The sequence below is a fragment of the Lynx canadensis genome, chromosome A2 (assembly GCF_007474595.2).
Source record: "Lynx canadensis isolate LIC74 chromosome A2, mLynCan4.pri.v2, whole genome shotgun sequence".
Taxonomy (NCBI): Eukaryota; Metazoa; Chordata; class Mammalia; order Carnivora; family Felidae; genus Lynx; species Lynx canadensis.
In genome coordinates, this window is record NC_044304.2 from 125,723,043 (window position 1) to 125,741,772 (window position 18,730).

Here is an 18,730-nt window from a genome sequence, read left to right on the forward strand (position 1 = left end):
TATACACCTTAAGTTCATATAATGTTTTACATCAAATATAACTCAATATAAAAGAAAAAGAATGGAATTAAGTCTAAAGTTCTAAGTAAAAAGTACTCCTTGGTTATGTCATTTATACTACCATTCTGAGGTCCCAGCCATTTCCCTATGTCTTCTAGCTTCACAATTGTGGATCTGGAGCACTGCCACACACTGCATCCCACAGCACGATATGCCACACAAAACGATCTCAATAACCTATTACTCACGTTTCCTTTACTTCAAGAGCACCCCAGTAAAGTACCCTGGTTTCATATATAAGCCAGGTCCAAACCACATTCTCCGTGATCCTACTGAGCTGTCTGAAGGATGTGCTGTGGCTGTTGGCTGCATTTCCCCCTAGAACTGCCTAATCCAAGAGGCCTGCTACAATTGCTAAATATAAGGTAGCCATACGCAAGCTTCTTGCATAAACTCTAATAAAGACTCTAGATAACAGACAATGGTTAGTATGTCTTTATTAACACATCACAGTTTTACCCTACCTCAGATGTTACCAAGCCTAGCTGATCAGAAACACCTGTGGAACTTTTTAAGAACAGATTACCGGGCCTTCTACTCTTCCAAGAACATCCTCACTCACCCATCTGCTTCCCAGAAGGCTAATTTGAGTAGATCTACAGTGACATTGGGTTAAAAAAAAAAAAAAAAAAAAAAAGAAGTTAAGAAACTGTTTTAGTTACCTAGATCCTTGCTATTCAAAGCATGAGAAGCATCAATATCACCTGGGAGCTTGTTGGAACTACAGAATCTCAGGCCAATCAGACCTACTGAATCAGACCTGCAGCTTAACAAGATCCCCAGGTGATTAGCACAAACATTAAAGTCTGGGGGTGCCTGGGTGGCTTGGTTGGACAATATTTCTGATAGAATATTGTCCCAATTTGGGGCTCCTGGGTGGCTCAGTAGGCTAAGCATTCGACTTCGGCTCAGGTCATGATCTCACGGTCCGTGAGTTCGAGCCCCGCGTCGGGCTCTGTGCTGACAGCTCGGAGCCTGGAGCCTGTTTCAGATTCTGTGTCTCCCTCTCTCTCTGCCCCTCCCCTGTTCATGCTCTGTCTCTCTCTGTCTCAAAAATAAATAAACGTTAAAAAAAAAAAAAAGTCTGAAAAGCACTGCCCTAGATGATTCTGATGTATTGCCAGCTTTCAAAAGCACCACTCTATTTAACTCCCTAATTCTCAAAATGTTTAAGGAAGACTATGAATAAATTTCCAGTGTAGTTTGGTTATTGCAAAGGGGCTACCAAGAAAGTCAGGAGTAACAGATTTTTAAGAGCCCCACCGCTACGATTTCACTCACCCTTGCATTACATATGGGAACTGATGAGTCTGTGCTGGGTCGGTTTGTGCTTGTGGAAGGGTACGTTGCCTCAATCCTTCCGAGGAAGAACTGGCAGATAAAGACAAGGTTTCTTGACTGGATGATGGAGTTGTTGATCCTGACTGATCTGAATTCTACAACAAAAATGTAATTATTTTTCCAAGGAGATTTAATTCATTGCAATCATGAGATTCGAGACACATTGCTAAATATGTATTTATGAAATACCTCTGCAAAAAGTGAATTTTAGAAATATACTGACTTGAATCATGTGCCCATAATACGTCGATATTTTAATTCTGATGAGATTAAGAGTTCAGAAAATCAACAAACACGTTTTTTCAAAGAATGAACAAGATACCAATTAAGATTTTAAAATTCTCATGTTCTGATGATGTTATTAACTCCCAAATTCAATAACTTTAAAAAATATGACCCCTTGAAGATGACCCCAATTTACCTTTTGAAAAGTGTGTCACAAGTTTTACGTAAATGTAAAACACAATTACATTTGATATAAATTGTAGTTCTCCCACTTTAAATAGCTGGAGACAATATAATTTTAACATCCTTCCAAGCTCATTAAAATTGTATTTTACCTGTACTGCCTTCCTACTGAATGTCTTTTTATATGTCTACCTTTGTAAGTCCTGCCACGTAAAAGGTCCTAAGGACACTGGTCTTTTTGCAAAACTAACAAAGCTTTCTTTAAGAGGTTATTCCACATAAAACAGCGTCAAATATCTTACGAGAGAGTGTGATTCTTAGGGGCATAAACTGGTAAAGGCTTCCTTTTTGTCAAGATTGCTCACTAAATGGACCAGCATCATATGATACTCAGTTTAAAAAAATCATAGGAGAAAGGCATAGCCATTTGGCAGCACAGCCTAATTTTGCTAGAACTAATGATTTCTGACCTTATTAACTCTTTCATGACTAGATTTTTAAGACATTCTCAAATCCCACTGAAATTTCTCAGCCATAAAAAAAAAGGAGAATTCCACTTAAGTTTCCCTTGATACTTTTCAGATTTTCCTAACACACCTTGAAAAAACTGAATATACATACTCATGACATGAAATCATGGCTGAGGAACCACATGACAAGTTGAAAGGGGTCTTTCTGAACAAAAACTGAAGCAACACAACTGCATCCAAAGACTCTGTGCCAATGCCAATGTTTTGTCCCTTCTCATGAAAGGTAGGAAACATATGAAGACCCCTTGGCCTTTGTTGACAAACCATATCTCAGTTTAATGTAAGCTAAATTCCCACAGCTAGTACTAGAAAATACTTACCACTAAGGCCATGCTTAAGGATCTATTTTCTTAAAGAGGCAGTTAACTAGTAACTACTGAAAGATCCTCCAACTAGTTACCACCTCTGTGATCCATCCCCTCCTTAAAGTTTTGGCTAAACTCTTAACAAGAAGGAAAGTATACTTGGCAGAGTATATAAGTTCCCTGCCCATGAAATTTAAAGCAAACTTCCACTCATCCAATCATTTTCTCTCATCATCAAAGGTGTCATATAAAATAATGGGAAACCAAAAATAATTTAACATAAAGGATTTGTCTTTCAACTGGTAGAGTATGACTAGGTTGAAAAGTTCAACTATTAAAAAAAATTCCAAAACAATTTTAGTCAGATGAAAAATAAGAAGGGAAAAATGAATACCCAAATCTGAAAGAATTGAATAAGAATTTTTTTTCCTGACATTGAAATGCATGCCTAAATCCAGTCATTTTAAAAAACAAAATTCTTGAGCAATCTACTCGAAGATGACTTAGCATACTTAAAATTTAAATAATTTAATGAACCTTGAATATAATACAGTATATCAAGTACCTTTAGTATTTTTGAAACTGTACTGGTCTTACATTTTAAATTATATAACCATATCATCACTCTGTTTTCTGAGTATTTTGGTAATTAAAACCTTGAAGATTGGATCTTCAGTCTATACACAAATTATAACTCATGGAGAACAAGCTTCAAGGAGTAATACTCTACACTGGATCTCTAAAAACAAAGTTTAGATGCCTAACTCAAGCTGTTCAAAACACAGTCTCACAATGCACAAGCTCCAATCGTTCTGTTTTTCACTTAAAAGGATAATCAGAAAATTTCAACATTTACTCCTCCCAAAACAACTCACAGAATTGCTGCTGGATGCCAATGCTTCATGACTTTCTCTAGTGGTGCTGGATTTTGGAGAACTGGGAGGAGTCCGAGAAGTACACACTAGATGAACCATATGATACTCATCTTGCTAAAATTAAAGAAGATTACATTTAAAGGGTAGTATTGGAAAATGTTTAGTTCAAAAAGTCAATAGCTAAGCTGAAATATTTAACTCAAATTTTAAGTTCCTTTCTAGCACAGCCATTTTATTAGTAGTAAATTTTTGCCACTTGAAGGTACATTTACCATTTCAGTATTGGTACTAACACCCTTCTGAATTCAATACATTCTCCATGCTTAGAAAATGGTCTAACTACTCAGTACCTGCTATATGAAAAAATGATTACTTTGTATATCAAGGAATCTTGAAGCAAGAAGTGCTGTAAAGTTGCATCAATGCAATCTATTACTTCAACATAAAAACACCTAGCACCTTAGTACCAAAACTATGTAACAGTCACATTGAAGCTGAGGCCTACAAACTTTTGAGTATTGAAAATATTTCCATTACAAGAAACTCAATTTCACCATGCTCTCATATGCCTTAATCCTAGCAAGGTAATGTATAGTTTGTTTTTTTTTAATTCAAAAACTAGTTTTACCTATAACAATTATACACAGATTGAAAGGGTATATTTGAACTATATTCCTTACATATTCCATGTGTTTCCATAAACCTACAACTATGACTAAAGGAAAATATTCTAATATTGATTAGGATTGGCATTTAAGCTTAGTGATTTCATGAGTATATTTATAGTCAGACATAAAGCTAGGATAGAAGATAGAGAAAGGAAAGAAAATAAAGGAGGGCAGAGCAAAGGATGGCTCAGCAATTTAAAGACAGAAAAGAAAACCAGAGAATGATAAAGACAAGGGGGCAGGAAGAAAAGAAAGATGCCCAGTTGTGAGAAAGAGAAACAAAGCTACCAGAAACTAAAAATTTATCAACTATCTCACATAAACCCAGAATTGGGCTTAATTCTGAGGTGAATCCAAAAAAGGGTAAGAGTCAACCCCTCCCCTAAAGAGGCTCACAAACTGTTAAGAGATCAGACTAGCATATCAGAGCACAATTAGGGAATATATAAAACAGTCTCTGGCACAAAACTGAGAAGCACGAATTACAATTGCTTGAGGAGTTTAGAGAAAGGAGTTAACGGGATTGGAATGCTAGGGAAAAGGCATCCCCAGAGACAGCATGACATGAGATGTGCCTAGCAAAGTAGGTAGAAAGCATGCCTGATTTACAATGTCTTCTTAGCTTTGGAATGCAGAATACTAAAAGGCATCCAAGTATAAGATGTTTATCCTTAAAAAGAAAAAAAAAAAAAAAGATGTTTATCCTTAGAAACCTAGTTTCAAAGGTCACATAAGTCACAAGTAACAATTTTCATTCACCTTTGGGAGAAATATTTCTGCAAAACATTTTATAACTAAACAAGTAAAACTAATGGCAGGACCTATCTGAATAAAAGCAAATACACTGACTTTAACAAAAACGCTTTAAAGATCTATTCAAAATATAAACATACTGTTAAAACATTTTCTATGGGGGTACAACAGTCCTTGAACTGAAGCGTTTTTATTTGAACTCTTCTGGTCAGAAATCATTTCTGGAAGCAAAAACCTTCTAAAAGGTATTCACATGCCAAGTCTAGCCATCCTTGGTTTAAAAATAATAAATAAATTTGTATTTTTTTTAGTTTATTTATTTTAAGAAGAGAGGGTGTGCACGCACATGGATGGGCACACTAACAGGGGAGGAGCAGAAAAAGAGGAAGAGAGAGAATCCCAAGCAGGCTCCATTCCACCAGCGCAGAACCCAACGTGGGGTCCAATCTCACAAACCACGAGTTCAAGACCTGAGCCAAAATCAAGAGTCGGACACTTAACCAACTGAGCTACCCAGGTACCCCAAAAATGTGTATTTCAAAGAGCATATGGCAGAAACGTTTTTAAGCATAAACACAAGAGGGAAAATGAACAGGTGGAGCACAGTTGATTTCCAGGGTAGTGAAACTATTCTTTAGGATACTATAATGATGGATACATGTCACTACACATTTGTAAAAACCCACAGATTGTATGCACACCACCAAGAGTGAACCCTAATGTAAACTATGGACTTTTGATGATAATGCTTCATCAGTGTAAGATACTGTGCACAATGTCAATTGTAACAAATATACCACTCTGATGCAGAATTTTGTTAGTGGGGTAGCCTCTGCATGTGGAAAGACAGGAGGCATATGGGAAGTCTCTATGCCTTCTGCTCAACTCTGCTGTGAACCTAAAACTGCTCCAAAAATTCAAGTCTAGGGCACCTGGCTGGCTCAGTAGGTAGAGCATGTGACTCTTGATCTCAGAATGATGAATGCAAGCCCCAGATTGGGGCATAGAGCTTAACATTTAAAAAAAAAAAAAAAAACAACAAATCTATCAGAGAGCGAGAGAGGCAAAAAAATCTGCCACAAATTCCACTATTTTTGAGGGGGGCCAGGGAGGAGAGGTTATTAAACCACTTTGCCAACCTGAAACTACATGATTAAAATGAAAATTACAGCAAGAAGTCACACTGGCAAAGCTAAAATTTCAACTATCTAAACAAAAGGAACATACCAGTATAAGATTTTTTAAAGTTTCCCACAGATGACCATAAACATACAGGAGAGGACACAGACCTTCTAAACAGATTAGGGTTATCCAAAAGAACATTAAGAGTTAAGTCAAAAAGTTAAGTTTGTGAAACACAAAAGCTATGTATCTGATTCTGCTCAAATCACAAACAAAAAGCAGCATCTCAAATGCAGAAAAGTTATGAAAGTATAAATACCACAAATGAACATGAGCTAAGACGAGCTGCCATTAAAATTACTAGCATTCAGGGGTGCCTGAGTGGCTTAGTAGGTTGAGTATCTGACTCCAGCTCAGGTCATGATCTCGTGTTCATGGGTTCGAGCCCCCCATTGGGCTCTGTGCTGACAGCTCAGAGCCTGGAGCCTGCTTTGGATTCTTTGTCTCCCTCTCTCTCTGCCCCTGCCCTGTTTGTGCTCTCTCAAAAAATAAAATAATAATAATAATAATAAAGTTAAAAAATTACTAGCATTTAAGCTGATTGTCAAAAAATTACTTTGAAATATATTTTAGCTCTGAGCACTAGCATTCAAAGTTTGCTAATCGATGGGCCAATTGTACTTCCTTTCATCTCCTGTCCTGAAATTAAATTCCTACCTCAAGCAACTTGTATTAAAATATCATGCAGTTTGGTCAAAAGGGGATTTAAGAGAGAAGAGATTATCAATGAAAATCCTTCACCACTACTTGAACACTACTCCCGCACTACTGATAAGTCAATACTGCTTTCTAATATGACAAATACCTGAACACAAACATATAATCCTATTTTAGATTTAGCCATCAGATGGATATACAAAACTGTTTACCTAAACTAATTAGAATCTATCATTATGTTCTTTACTTTCTAGTTCAAGTTTACCTGTTATGCTCCCCAAAAGGGTTGATTTTAAGTATCTAAAAACTGAACCAGCTAAATATCAGTAAAGCTTCAGAACATATCTCCTCTCACTCTGAATTTATCTGGTATCAAATAGTTGTAGAAAAGCTTACTTTTCTGAGAATGTCTTTCAGCTGCAGATGATCGGGAAGCAGTCTGCCCGAATACACCAATCTTTGATCCTTCGTCAACTAAGAAATGGGACAAAGAAAAGATTTCAACTTTTTCTAATTATACAAATTGGAAATTGGGAATAACATGCCTAAATATGAGTAAAGTAAAACTCCCTTTAGGCACAGATAAGCAGAAAACTGACATAACTTAAAATTATTTTTTCCAAATTCGACATAAGACATTAAGAGCTCAGCAAATGGTAGTCTACCTATTGTAGGTACAATAAAATACAGGTAATTAACAATGTTTTAAAAGATAAGGAAAAAAAGGTAAATTGGAAGTTTGCCTTTCAGCCATAATGCAATGCATGTGTGACTATCATCAAAGGCCTTCAAGACTGTAAATAAGAAGGTGGTTGGCCTTCTAGCAGTAATAGCTAACAATGGGATATACCTTCAAGGTCATCACAATTAGTCTGTATTGTTTTGTCAGTATTTTTAATCTAAAAGGATACATAAGATTTATTTCCTTATTTACTAACATCATATAGAACAATTTATTGGTTTTAATTCAAGAGCCATTTGGATTTACAGTTTTACCTGATAACTATTCTAGTTTTTATTATTCCTGCCACTCTCACAAATACCTCTATATATTTTTCAAAAACACAAGACTAAAGAAAAACTAACTCAAGTGCATGGAGATTCAGCTGCCATCTCCATATGCAACCAAGAATAGGAAATAAGTTCTGGTTGTCTCTGCCTTATTTTGTACATATGATAAATCTGCTAAGTGCTCGCAATGCTAGCATTAAAGTATTTAAAATCAAAGCATTTATGTACAGTCCCCATAAGACCTCCCCAGAAAACAGGCAAAGGTTCCATGAATTCTATTAAAACAATTAAATATTAGCCATATCAACAATTGGTAAATATGCCGAATCCAAACAACTATAACAATTTTCAAACAAAACATGTATTCAACATGGCTACTAAAAAAGGGTCTTATAATAAAAAATAACCATAATAGAACCTGTCATACTGAATAAGTAAGATCTGTGGTTCAGGGGCTCCTAGGTACCAAAGATGAAGGGAAAGGTATAACTGTCTTGCCAAGATATTTAGCTGTTAGACATAATCTAGCTTCTCCTGTATTTTTGAGTGTGCCATTCCTAAAAGGCATAACGTCAAATTCCTGTATATCAACAACCAAACAGAATACAGAAGGTTTAAAAAAAATAATACATATCACAAATCTTGAAACTTCAATCAATACATTTAAATACTGAGTGAGGAATAAATAGTAAATTATATAAATAACATAAGTTAAAAGCTAAGTAGATAATAATTGATTTAACCCTTGAACTAAATGAATTCTATAATACAAGTTTCCATAATGCATTTATCAATTCAGCTGGAAGCTAAAGTTTCTTTAACAAAGACTACAGCCATCATAAGCTATCATTTTTCCACCAGTCCAAACATTTAATAGATACTTCTATGTCATATCATCATTCTGCACAAAGGACATCAGTCTTATGAATTTTTTACTTCACTATGAAAATTCTCAAACACACACAAGGTAGAGAGAACAAAATGAACCCCCAGTTATCATCATCAAAACTTCCCAAATATTCAACTCCAATAATTATCAATACTTTGCTATTCTTGTTTCATCTATCCCCCGCTGCCTTTTTGAGGGAAAAGAGTTTCAAAGCAAATATCACACATCATTTCTTTCCACCCGTAAAAACAGTATGTTTCTGGAACAGATTTCTGGGTTTTTTTTTCCAAATAACCACAATGTTACCACAATCAACAAAATAAATACTAATTTGGTCAACTTCAAATAAACTTTTATCTTTTCACAGCAAGGGAATATCAATTTTCAAAAAGGCAGAATACATAAAATAACAAAATTACACAGTACCCTCCCATAAAGTACACTGAAGCAAAAACAAGCATGGATGAGGATGTAGAGAAACTTTGGAGAACTCTCGCACACTGCTGATAGGAATGTAAAATGCAACAGCCTCTGTGAAAAAGTTTGGCACTTCCTCAGGGTTAAACAAAGAGTTGCCTGATGATTCAGGATATACCCCGTTCCATTCCGAGGTATATACCAAAGAGAACTGAAACCATGTCCACATGCCTAAGAATATCCATAACAGCATTAGTCATAATAGCCAAAAACTGGAAACAACTCAAATGCCCATCAACTGATAAATGAATAAACAAAACATGAAATATACATATAATAAATATTAGTTGGCCACTAAAAGTAATGAAGAATTGATACATGCTATATAATGTGAGTGAACCTTGTAAACATTAGGCTAAGTGAAAGGAGCCAGACAAAAAAAGACCACATATACTATGATTCCATTTATATGAAATATCCAGAATAGGCAAATCTTACAGAGACAGAAAGTAGATCAGTAGTTACAAGGAATGAGGGAACAGAGAACGGAGAGTGGCTACTAGGGGGTGTAAGTTTCCTTTTTTGAGGTAACGAAAATGTTCTGGAATTAGATAGTGGTAACAACTGCACAACTTTGTGAATTACTAAAAATCACTGAGTTGTACATGTTACAGAGCAATTTTTATACTATGTGAATTATATCTCAATTAAAAAATTGTTGCTTGAAATTATTCAAATGCCTTCAAAAAATCAGAAATTTTAAAAAGAGAAAGGAATTCTTTAATTTTACTGGGATTGAAAACAGAAAAAAAGGAATTTTCATGTGCCTAACTTAGGTGAGATGATCTGAAAATTTTTTCTATGTCACTAAAAAAAATTGCCTCTTCACTTTAAATATTAGTGAATTAATTTAGATATCTGGAAAACCAGTGGTTAGACATAGTAACAACCCAATAATCAACTGAGCTTTCAACTAGCCATTGTGGATTACAGACTACAGTATCAGGAAAAATAGAAATTTTGAGATCTCAATTCAAATTCAATTTCACTTATAAAAGTGATACAATTTTTTTTCTCCAGACCTGCTAATAACAGTACCTTTTACCTTGATTAAAAATCCATTTCTGTATTATTTAGGGTAAGTAATGCTAGCTGCTATAACAAACCCCATAATCTCAGTAGCTTGACACAATAGAAGTTCATTTTTCTCTCAATTAAAAAAAAATATTACATGGTACCCTTTCAATATAAAAATCCATAAGACTCAAGATTAGTAAATCTAAAACAAAGTACTGATTAAATTGTCAATTAAAAGTCTACTGTTAACATACTGGCTACACAGATACATCTAAATATACTTGACCATTTATGTTAACACTACCATCATTCTTCCCATTGCTCATATGCTACATCCAATAATAGGCAGCAATCCCTATCAGATATGCTATTTTCACTGCCTCCACTGTTCAATAGCAGACGAAGTCCAGGGAAATATGTATGGTACCTGGTGTTATATGGTAGAGCAGAAACAGCTAAATTACCAAGTTGGAAACATCCTGATGGTACTCTGAGGAGCCCAAAGGCAGAACTATGCCATGCCAAATAAATACCTGCTTAACTAGCTAGCCCAAAAAATTCTGCCATCCACTTAACAGACATTACTAAAAAACATGGTGAGGAAAGCTCACCTACTAGTATCATATGTAAAATCTAAAGTATCTGACTTTTTAATGTTCAATCAGATATCAGAAAGAGATAAAATTCTATGTATCCCTGGGGCAACTGGGTGGCTCAGTCAGTTAAGTGTCCACCTTTGGCTCAGGTTGTGATCTTGCAGTATGTGGGTTCAAGCCCCACATCCGGCTCCTGTGCTGACAGTTCAGAGCCTGGAGCCTGCTTCAGATTCTGTGTCCCCCTTTCTCTCTCCTCCTTCCCCACTCATGCTCTCTGTCTCTCTTTCTCTCTCAAAAATAAACATTAAAAAAATTTAATTCTATGTATCCCTAATCCCTAAAATATTCACAAGAGTCTGATAGATGAGATAAAAGGCCAACAACAGTTTCGTATTTCTAGAAAATCACCTAGTTGGTATCAAAAGACTAAATTTTTTACATGAAGAAATAGGTCTCTCAATATGCATGGCTTAAAAAAAATCATGTTTAGTATATCTAACATCAACATAATCAAATAGCTTAGTAAAAAATCTTCATCTTATATGTTAGTTCAAAGAACTATAACCCAAGTCCTTTGAAAGTGGTCATAATTAGTATTTCAGTACTTACATATAATATAGTTCAGTCACAAGTGTCCAATAGCTTTAAAGAGGTGGTTCCCAGAGGTGGGACCTTCACATTTGTGGAAAATGAATTCTCTGAATTTGTACTGCGACGTATCTTCCTCCCACTGCCACTGAATTCACCCAATTTATAGCTCCAGAGAATTCAGAAATACTGTAAAATGGAAGCTTGGTTTACCCAAACTGCCTCCACCCTTTATCTCTGTGCAACAACAGTATACAAAACCAGCATTCAGGAGCTTAAAAAGTAATTTTCTCTGGAACTCCAAAGGGACATTCCCTGCTTAGCTGTTTCCACTTATAGGCCACTTGCAAATCAGAATGCCACAATACCTGACTGCTATGGTTCAAACAGACAAGCAAGAATGTGAAAAGATAAAGCAAAACAATGTGCTTTGAAGTCTTTTAAGATGACAAGTTCCTGTATCTTCCCTACAATGTATCAAAATAAACAGAGAATCACACACTAAGATGACATACATCAGAACAGAATTAAGGCTGTGTTATTATCCATTCATTTATAGCCTTTAAATGACACACCATCTAAACGCATACACCTCCTTTTACAGTTCACTTACTTCTTTTCAATTTGCAAGTATATAAAAACTAAGATGGCCAGATCCTTAAAAGCCTTTCTTCATCTTATTACACATAACCATCATATACAATGTAAATTACAATAGTTAAGCGCTGAGGCTTGAAAGTCAGACCAACCTGGGTTCAAATTCCAGTTCTACCACTTAAGGAATTCTATGACCTTGGGAAAAAAAATCACCAAGCCTCAGTTTCCTTATCTATAAAATAGAGCTAATAATAAAACTTACCTCATAAAGTGTCTATGAAGAATAAATGTGATAAAACATATAAAGTGCCTAGTAGAATGCCTAGTACACATGGCAACCACTTAGTAAATGGAAGTTTAAAATTTCAGCACCAAATATGACGGTTAAATAAACGCATTTGAGACCATCAAATCACTATCTGTTATATAAAGGAGAAAAACTTAAACTAAAAGTTCTAGAAAAATTCTATTTTAAAAAGACTTATGCATGAGGGGCATCTGGGTGGCCCAGTCGGTTAAGCATCTGACTCTTGGTTTCAGCTCAGGTCATGATCTCACGGTTCATGACATGGAGCTCCCCATCGGACTCTGCACTGACAGCACAGATTTTTGATAAATTTTAGGGAAGATATGGGACTCTCTCCCTCTCTCTCTGCCCCTCCCCTGCTCATGCTCTCTATCTCAAAATAAGTAAATTTTAAAAAACTATTAAAAACAAAAGACTGATGCATGACTAAACAAAACACAGTACTGTTATTTCCCCAAAAATACATTAGGAAAAAGGCTACAAAGGAGTTAAATAAGTTAGCACTCATTCAAAACTTTTAACTTTTCATCAATCTTCACATTCAATTTATTATCTTTTGTTTGAAGTGTTTTAAAAATATGAACTATATTGCTAGGTGACATGAAACCCTCTTAAACACATGCAGTAAGATTTTAAAGACAAGTCTTATAAAACAAAAATTATTTATGTATATGGATTAAAGCTCCTTTAAGTCAACAGTTCTGAGATGGTTAAGTGAGTAAGTTTTAAAAATGATCTGTCTGAGGAAGGTAATAAAGAATCACAAAACTGAAACAGATATAAACCTGAAATTACATTACATAAGCTATTTCCACTGCTAATGAAAGTAATACTTCCATCTGAACTATAGGCAGTTTGGTTACAGAATGTCATATTCTCAGAGCAGAACTTATACAACTGGTTCTGTTCCTATTTCTTTAATTCCAACAGAATGGCAGAGCAGAGTAACAGTTTGAAAAAAGCACAACAAACCTCCTCAGCTGAGCAGGAGAGCTAGAAGACCTAAGCAACGAAACTGACTGCCTTAGTTTAACAGTATAAAGCACCAAGATAAAGGAAATCTACACGTTCAACAGGTATTTGCCCTCAAGACTGAAAAAAGGAGAGCCACGGCGTACAAGCCCCAGAAAGGTTTGCCTTAAAACTGAACTCAGGGTGAATCAGGTCCATCTTAGTTGTTTGTATGTGAGAGGAGAGAAAGAAAGAGATAATGAGAAGGTTGCCTAATCAGACTTAGAGATTCTTACTTTTTAAGTTTTCTCTAGGATAGTCCATTCTCTGAATAACATTAAGTCCAACCATTTTGATATTTAGATCTCTAGAAAATAAGTCTAAACTAGATCAAAGTCTGAAACTACTCAAGTAAAAGTGGCCTTCTTGACAGGCATCTTCACACCCCAATGGCAGTTACCTAAATTACAGAATAATTTCACACTACAGGCCAATTTCAGGATCTGATAATCTAAAGTCACAAAGAGAAATGTCACATTAGAACATGATTCACAATTATCTATATACACTATCAGTTTGAACCGATGTATTTTCCAGTTCCTAAACCAGGTCCTAAACCAATTATCAATACCATTCAAAGTTAAACAAAACTCCAAAAGCCTTCAATTCCAAATTTGAGGTTTTTAGTGATGACACTGTAAAGTTGTACATAAACATGGCAACTGCCTTACTTCCTAACTGGAAAACACCTTCCCCTTTTTAGCCCATTATGAATCTATAATCTTCATACATAGTACTATATTACATTTAGAATCATCAGTGCAATGTTACCTCTGAAATAACAGGGTTTAAAAAAAAAAACAAAACAGGTATCATCTTGTCTGCTTAAAACTGTTATCAACTCTTGAGGTGCGTGGGTGGCTCAGTCAGTTAAGCGGCCTTCTGCTCAGGTCATGATCTCGTGGTTTGTGGGTTCGAGCCCTGCATTGGGCTCTGGGCTGACAGCTTCAAGCCTGCTTCAGATTCTGTGTCTCCCTCTGCCCCTCCCTCACTCACACTGTCTCTCTCTGTCCCTCCAAAAATGAATAAAAACGTTAAAAAAAAAACTGTTTTAAACTGTTATCAACTCTTTGCAAAAAATGTCCCTGTGAACCTTTTCTTAAAAAGCTACACATTCCCTTACCTACACTTCAGAGTTGACCACTCCCTCCCTCTGCTCCTACACCATTCAGTACCTCCTGCTTGTGTAACACTAGTCACATAATATTACAGTTTTTTACTTACATATCTGTATACCCCACTAGACTTGAGCTTCATAACAGCAAAGGAACCATCACCACCTTCATGCTTAGCATATAGACATCCAAATGCCAGGCCAATAAAATCCTAATTAAATAAATAAATGAAGTCCAAGAAAGTATGCTTTGGTGGGAAGGAGTATATTTGCTCTGAGCTTACTGAAGAACAGAGAATTGAATTAAAATATCCAGGTGGAGATTATCTGTGATTAAGTCAAGTCAATATCTGACCATAAAGCTAGAATCTTAAGACTTAACACACTATTGCAGTTTGGCTAGAATTCTATTAACAGCAGTAGACATGTGACCTATCCTTTTAGACATCCTAAAAGGACAAATTCAAATCTCCATTCTTCTCACTCTAGTAGCTCCTATTTATTTTCCTAGAAGCCAGTGCCCACAGGGACCAAGGCCCTCCACCTACCCTTGGCTCATCAGATCTATCAGAGCCATCAACTTTTCTACTTCTTACCAGGGAACACCTGCTTCTACAAGACACTGAAATCCTACTTGGATTCCAAGTCACCCACCACCACCAGGCAGATCAGATGTACAAAGAAATCAGGCATAAGAAATAATCTCTGTTAAACACCAAATAGCGCTTGAGATTCTGTGTTTTGGTAAACACAGAATCAGTGTTAAGTAGTCATTGTGGGTGGTCATAAGAACCCAAACTTCCCCCATAATATTTTAATAATAATATTGTCTCTATTACAAAATGTCCTCTGTCCTTTGTAACCGTCTTACAAAGTTAACTTTTAGTCCCCAATCCTATGTTGAGGACTACTTAGGGGGTATCATTAAACAGTTGGTCATTAAACAGATGCTTCAAATCAGTCTTCATGTGATCAATAAATTAGAATGTAAGCCTGTCAAATCTAATAACCACAGGAAGTTTTCAGTGACATTCTAAGACAACAAACACATGGTCCTCACCCCCAGCTCCACCCACTCTCATTAACATAGAATTAAACTCCAGTTTTTACAGTTCTCTTAAGAGATGACTTTCTGGAAGAGTAGAAAAGTCAGGTTTGCCACAGGTAATTAATTGGCTGCATGTCATTTTGTACAGGCTCTGGAAGTGTGTGCCCAAGAAGCAGGTGGGTTAGGGGCAGGGGGGTGTAGGAAAGTTTGCAACTGATCTGTCCTCCAGCAGCCAAATGATCCATGTGGGCACTGGAGGTTAGTACTAGGAGGGCAGAACTGCCAAAAGCTGGCTTCTCCTGTGTGCAGGTAAGGCAAATGGGTTTCACACTCTTAGATACCTTTTGAAAAGTGATACCTCTTGGTCTATCACCGTGCAAACCAAGCCCCTTTTGGTTTAATCATACAATATAAAGATCTCACATAAACACAAATTTCAGCATATATATTTAGGAATGGTATTCATGCTATGTTATGAACAACACTATGGAAGTCTATGACTTTCAATTCTAACTATTCTGAAAAGCTGTTTTCCACTTTGAAAACATGTAAAATGGATCATATGCAATAGGAAATGTTCTGTAATGCAGAAAATTTTAAAACAAATTGTCACCCCCTATATAAATCTTAATTTTCAAACAAAAGATCTGAATAAATGAGAGTTCCAACGAGCTTGTTCCAAGTACTTAAATACCTCAGGGTTTTCATTTCCCCTACTAAAAATATTTGTATCAAAAAGTACTGACAAACATAGATAACGCCAACTGAGTTGTTTTTCTAAGCCTCCTGTTTTTGCAGTAACTGCCCTATTTCTGTACTTCTAGAAGCCTAAACGCCTAAGGAAAGCAATAAAAGCTTTTATATGGGTTGCAGTGTTTATCTTTTCTTTTTAGGGTCCATCTGTCACTCCTATACTAGGCCGATGACTTATGTCCAATGAAAATGGTCCTTTTTTATGCCTGTCAATTCTTATGTCCTTTTATATTTTTGTACACAGTACTCTCACTAATTAACTGAACCTCAGGAGGAAGATATTAATGATGGTTGGGAAACACTCAAGGGACACACATACACTTCGGAACTCAAAATACTTCGTAGTCTAGCAAGAGACCTACTTGATTCAAGAGGGCAGGGAATGAACAGAGAGACTGGAGTGCATGGCACGGAAAGTTGCTGGCCAGAGCAGCTGCGCCCAGCTTTTAGACACTTACTGGTTTGCTAGGGTACACGTTAGACAGATGCGTTTTTAGTTTCCCCACGGTCCAGTTCAAGAAGCAGCTAATAGTCTGATCACTGTATTTCTGATTCGGTGCTTTAATGATGAGGGTCACAGGAATCTCCATCCCACTTTGGTCCATGGTGCCCCCAAAGTTGAACAGAGTCAAGAGGAGCAGTACGTAAGCCCAAATGGGCCGAGGTGGTAACTGCCGGCGCGACTGGTATGGGGAGGGCGGCAAGTAGGTTCTTAATATTCCGTGTCCAAGTCAGTCACAAGTGCATCGGGTGATACAAAGGCCATTGCCGGTACCAAGGATGATGGACAGTGGCGGCGGTGGCGGCGGCGGGGTCTGGGGGGCCCGGCCGTGGGTGCAGCTTTCCCCGCCAGGTCCGGGCTCCGCCGGGCTCCGGACTGCGAAGGGAGGCCGGGAGGAAGAGAGAAAAATTGATGATAACGGAGAGAGTCACCGCCCCGCCCCCGCCGCGACCCCCAAGCTGAAACGCAACAAGGCCCCTAAGCGACGGCCCTGCCACGCGGGCCGGAGAAGGGGCCGAGCCGCTCAATGCGACCAGCCGGGGCAGGAGTACCTGAAAGAAGGCCGCGGGGCCCGCCACCGTCGCCCTTCGAGCCCGGGCAGGGCCGCCGGCAGCACAGTCCTGCCGGGCGTCCTCCGCAGCGGCCGCTCCCTTCCTGCTGCTCGACGGCGGCCACGGCACGGCCCAGGGTCTCGCGAGGTGGCGCGGTGGCCGCTGGAGAAGTTGGCCAAAGGGCGCGGCCCGCTCTCAGCCTGACCCCTCGGGCAGGACACAGCTGCGCGGCGGCGCAGGGCCGGGCGCGGTCAAGGCGGCTGCAGGTGGCGGGAGGGCGGGGACTAGAAACCGCGGCGCCCAGCGCGAGCGCGCTGGTTTTGTTGTTGTTATGAGGCAGGTCTAGCTCCCCTTTAAGCCGGAAGACGCAGGACGGAAGTGCGTCACGCGCGGCCCGCCCCGGCGCGCGGCCCTCTCTGTCCAGCAGCTACCGCCCGCCGCGCCCCCGCCGCCCCGGGTACCGCGGGCCGAGTTCCGGGTTGCCCCGAAGCCGCTAGTTGTTGGAGTCCACCTGGCCTGACCAATCGCTGGGTCCCGTCCCGCAGCGCACTCGCGCCTCGCCACTAGCCGAGCTGGCGCTAGCACATCCTGTTTTGACCACACCCTGAAGATTTGAGAAGCGTTCTTCCATCCTAGGAGTTGTCTGCAAAAGTTAGTGCCCTTCCAGATGTCGAATCAAACTACTCAAATTTTCTGGTGTCTCCTGTCTGAAAAGCAGGGTACCAGGAGCTATGGCGGAGGAGAGATCATTAGGAGCATTGACTAGAAGCACTGCATCAGGAGCAGGGGCTTTCAGTTAAACCTGAAGTCTACCTCTACTTTCCGTGTGACCCTGGCTAACCTTTCTGAGCCTCGGTTTAGTTGTCTACATAGTAAAAGCTATCTAACTGCGTGTTGATGAGCAAATGAGCTATGTATGTAAACCATCTAATACTGTTCAGGCATATGACAGTCTCTCAAATCTCAATTTCCATCTTTTTCCTCTTAGCCTTAACAGAAGTTGGCAAGTGTTTACGGAGCCCCTACTGTGTGTTTAGTACAGTGGGGGGTGTTTTACCGTTTAGGCGTAGAACGCAAAGGTTATGTCCACTGCCCAAAGCTGACTTCCTCTCCGTTTTCTGCATGGGTTTAGGAGTCAGGACAGCAAGTTAGTTAGATGTGCATTTTCATGGGCTTCCACTTACATGAGAATGCAAACACATAATATAGAGAGCAAGTCTTCTTTCCTCTCGGCTTCAGAAGGGTTAGTGAAGGTTAACTACCATTGACCATGAGTTATTGACCATGGGGAAATTCTTCCCCTCTATAGCTAATGCAGCAGGAGCCCTTATACCCGCTCTTCTTTCACCTCCTTCTTTGTGGTAGGTCATCGACCATATCTTAGCCATGCCCTCTGGATGCTCTTTGGAAGTAAGAGTGAGGTTCCCTTTATTTTTTGTCATGTGCTGAGGACAGCTTGCTATAACTCAGCTTTTCTGCAGCAGACCCTG

General features: G+C 38.4%; 1 protein-coding gene across 2 annotated transcripts in view; it reads right to left on the bottom strand.

Annotated features, from left to right (window-relative positions):
- Positions 1 to 17,450, bottom strand: part of HERPUD2 (HERPUD family member 2) — a 35,344-nt gene extending 17,894 nt beyond the window's left edge. Inside the window, exons 1-5 of one of the 2 annotated variants that reach the window (XM_030308219.1) lie at positions 17,241 to 17,446; positions 16,646 to 17,064; positions 7,176 to 7,253; positions 3,520 to 3,633; positions 1,342 to 1,496 (exon numbers count right to left, since the gene is read on the bottom strand). In XM_030308219.1, coding sequence (XP_030164079.1) covers positions 1,342 to 1,496; positions 3,520 to 3,633; positions 7,176 to 7,253; positions 16,646 to 16,792 — 494 coding nt within the window. In that variant the 5' untranslated portion in view covers positions 16,793 to 17,064; positions 17,241 to 17,446. Of the gene's footprint in view, positions 1 to 1,341; positions 1,497 to 3,519; positions 3,634 to 7,175; positions 7,254 to 16,645; positions 17,065 to 17,240 lie in introns of both variants that reach the window. The other variant, XM_030308220.1, reaches the window with a different exon arrangement.
- Between the last annotated feature and the right edge of the window lie 1,280 nt (positions 17,451 to 18,730).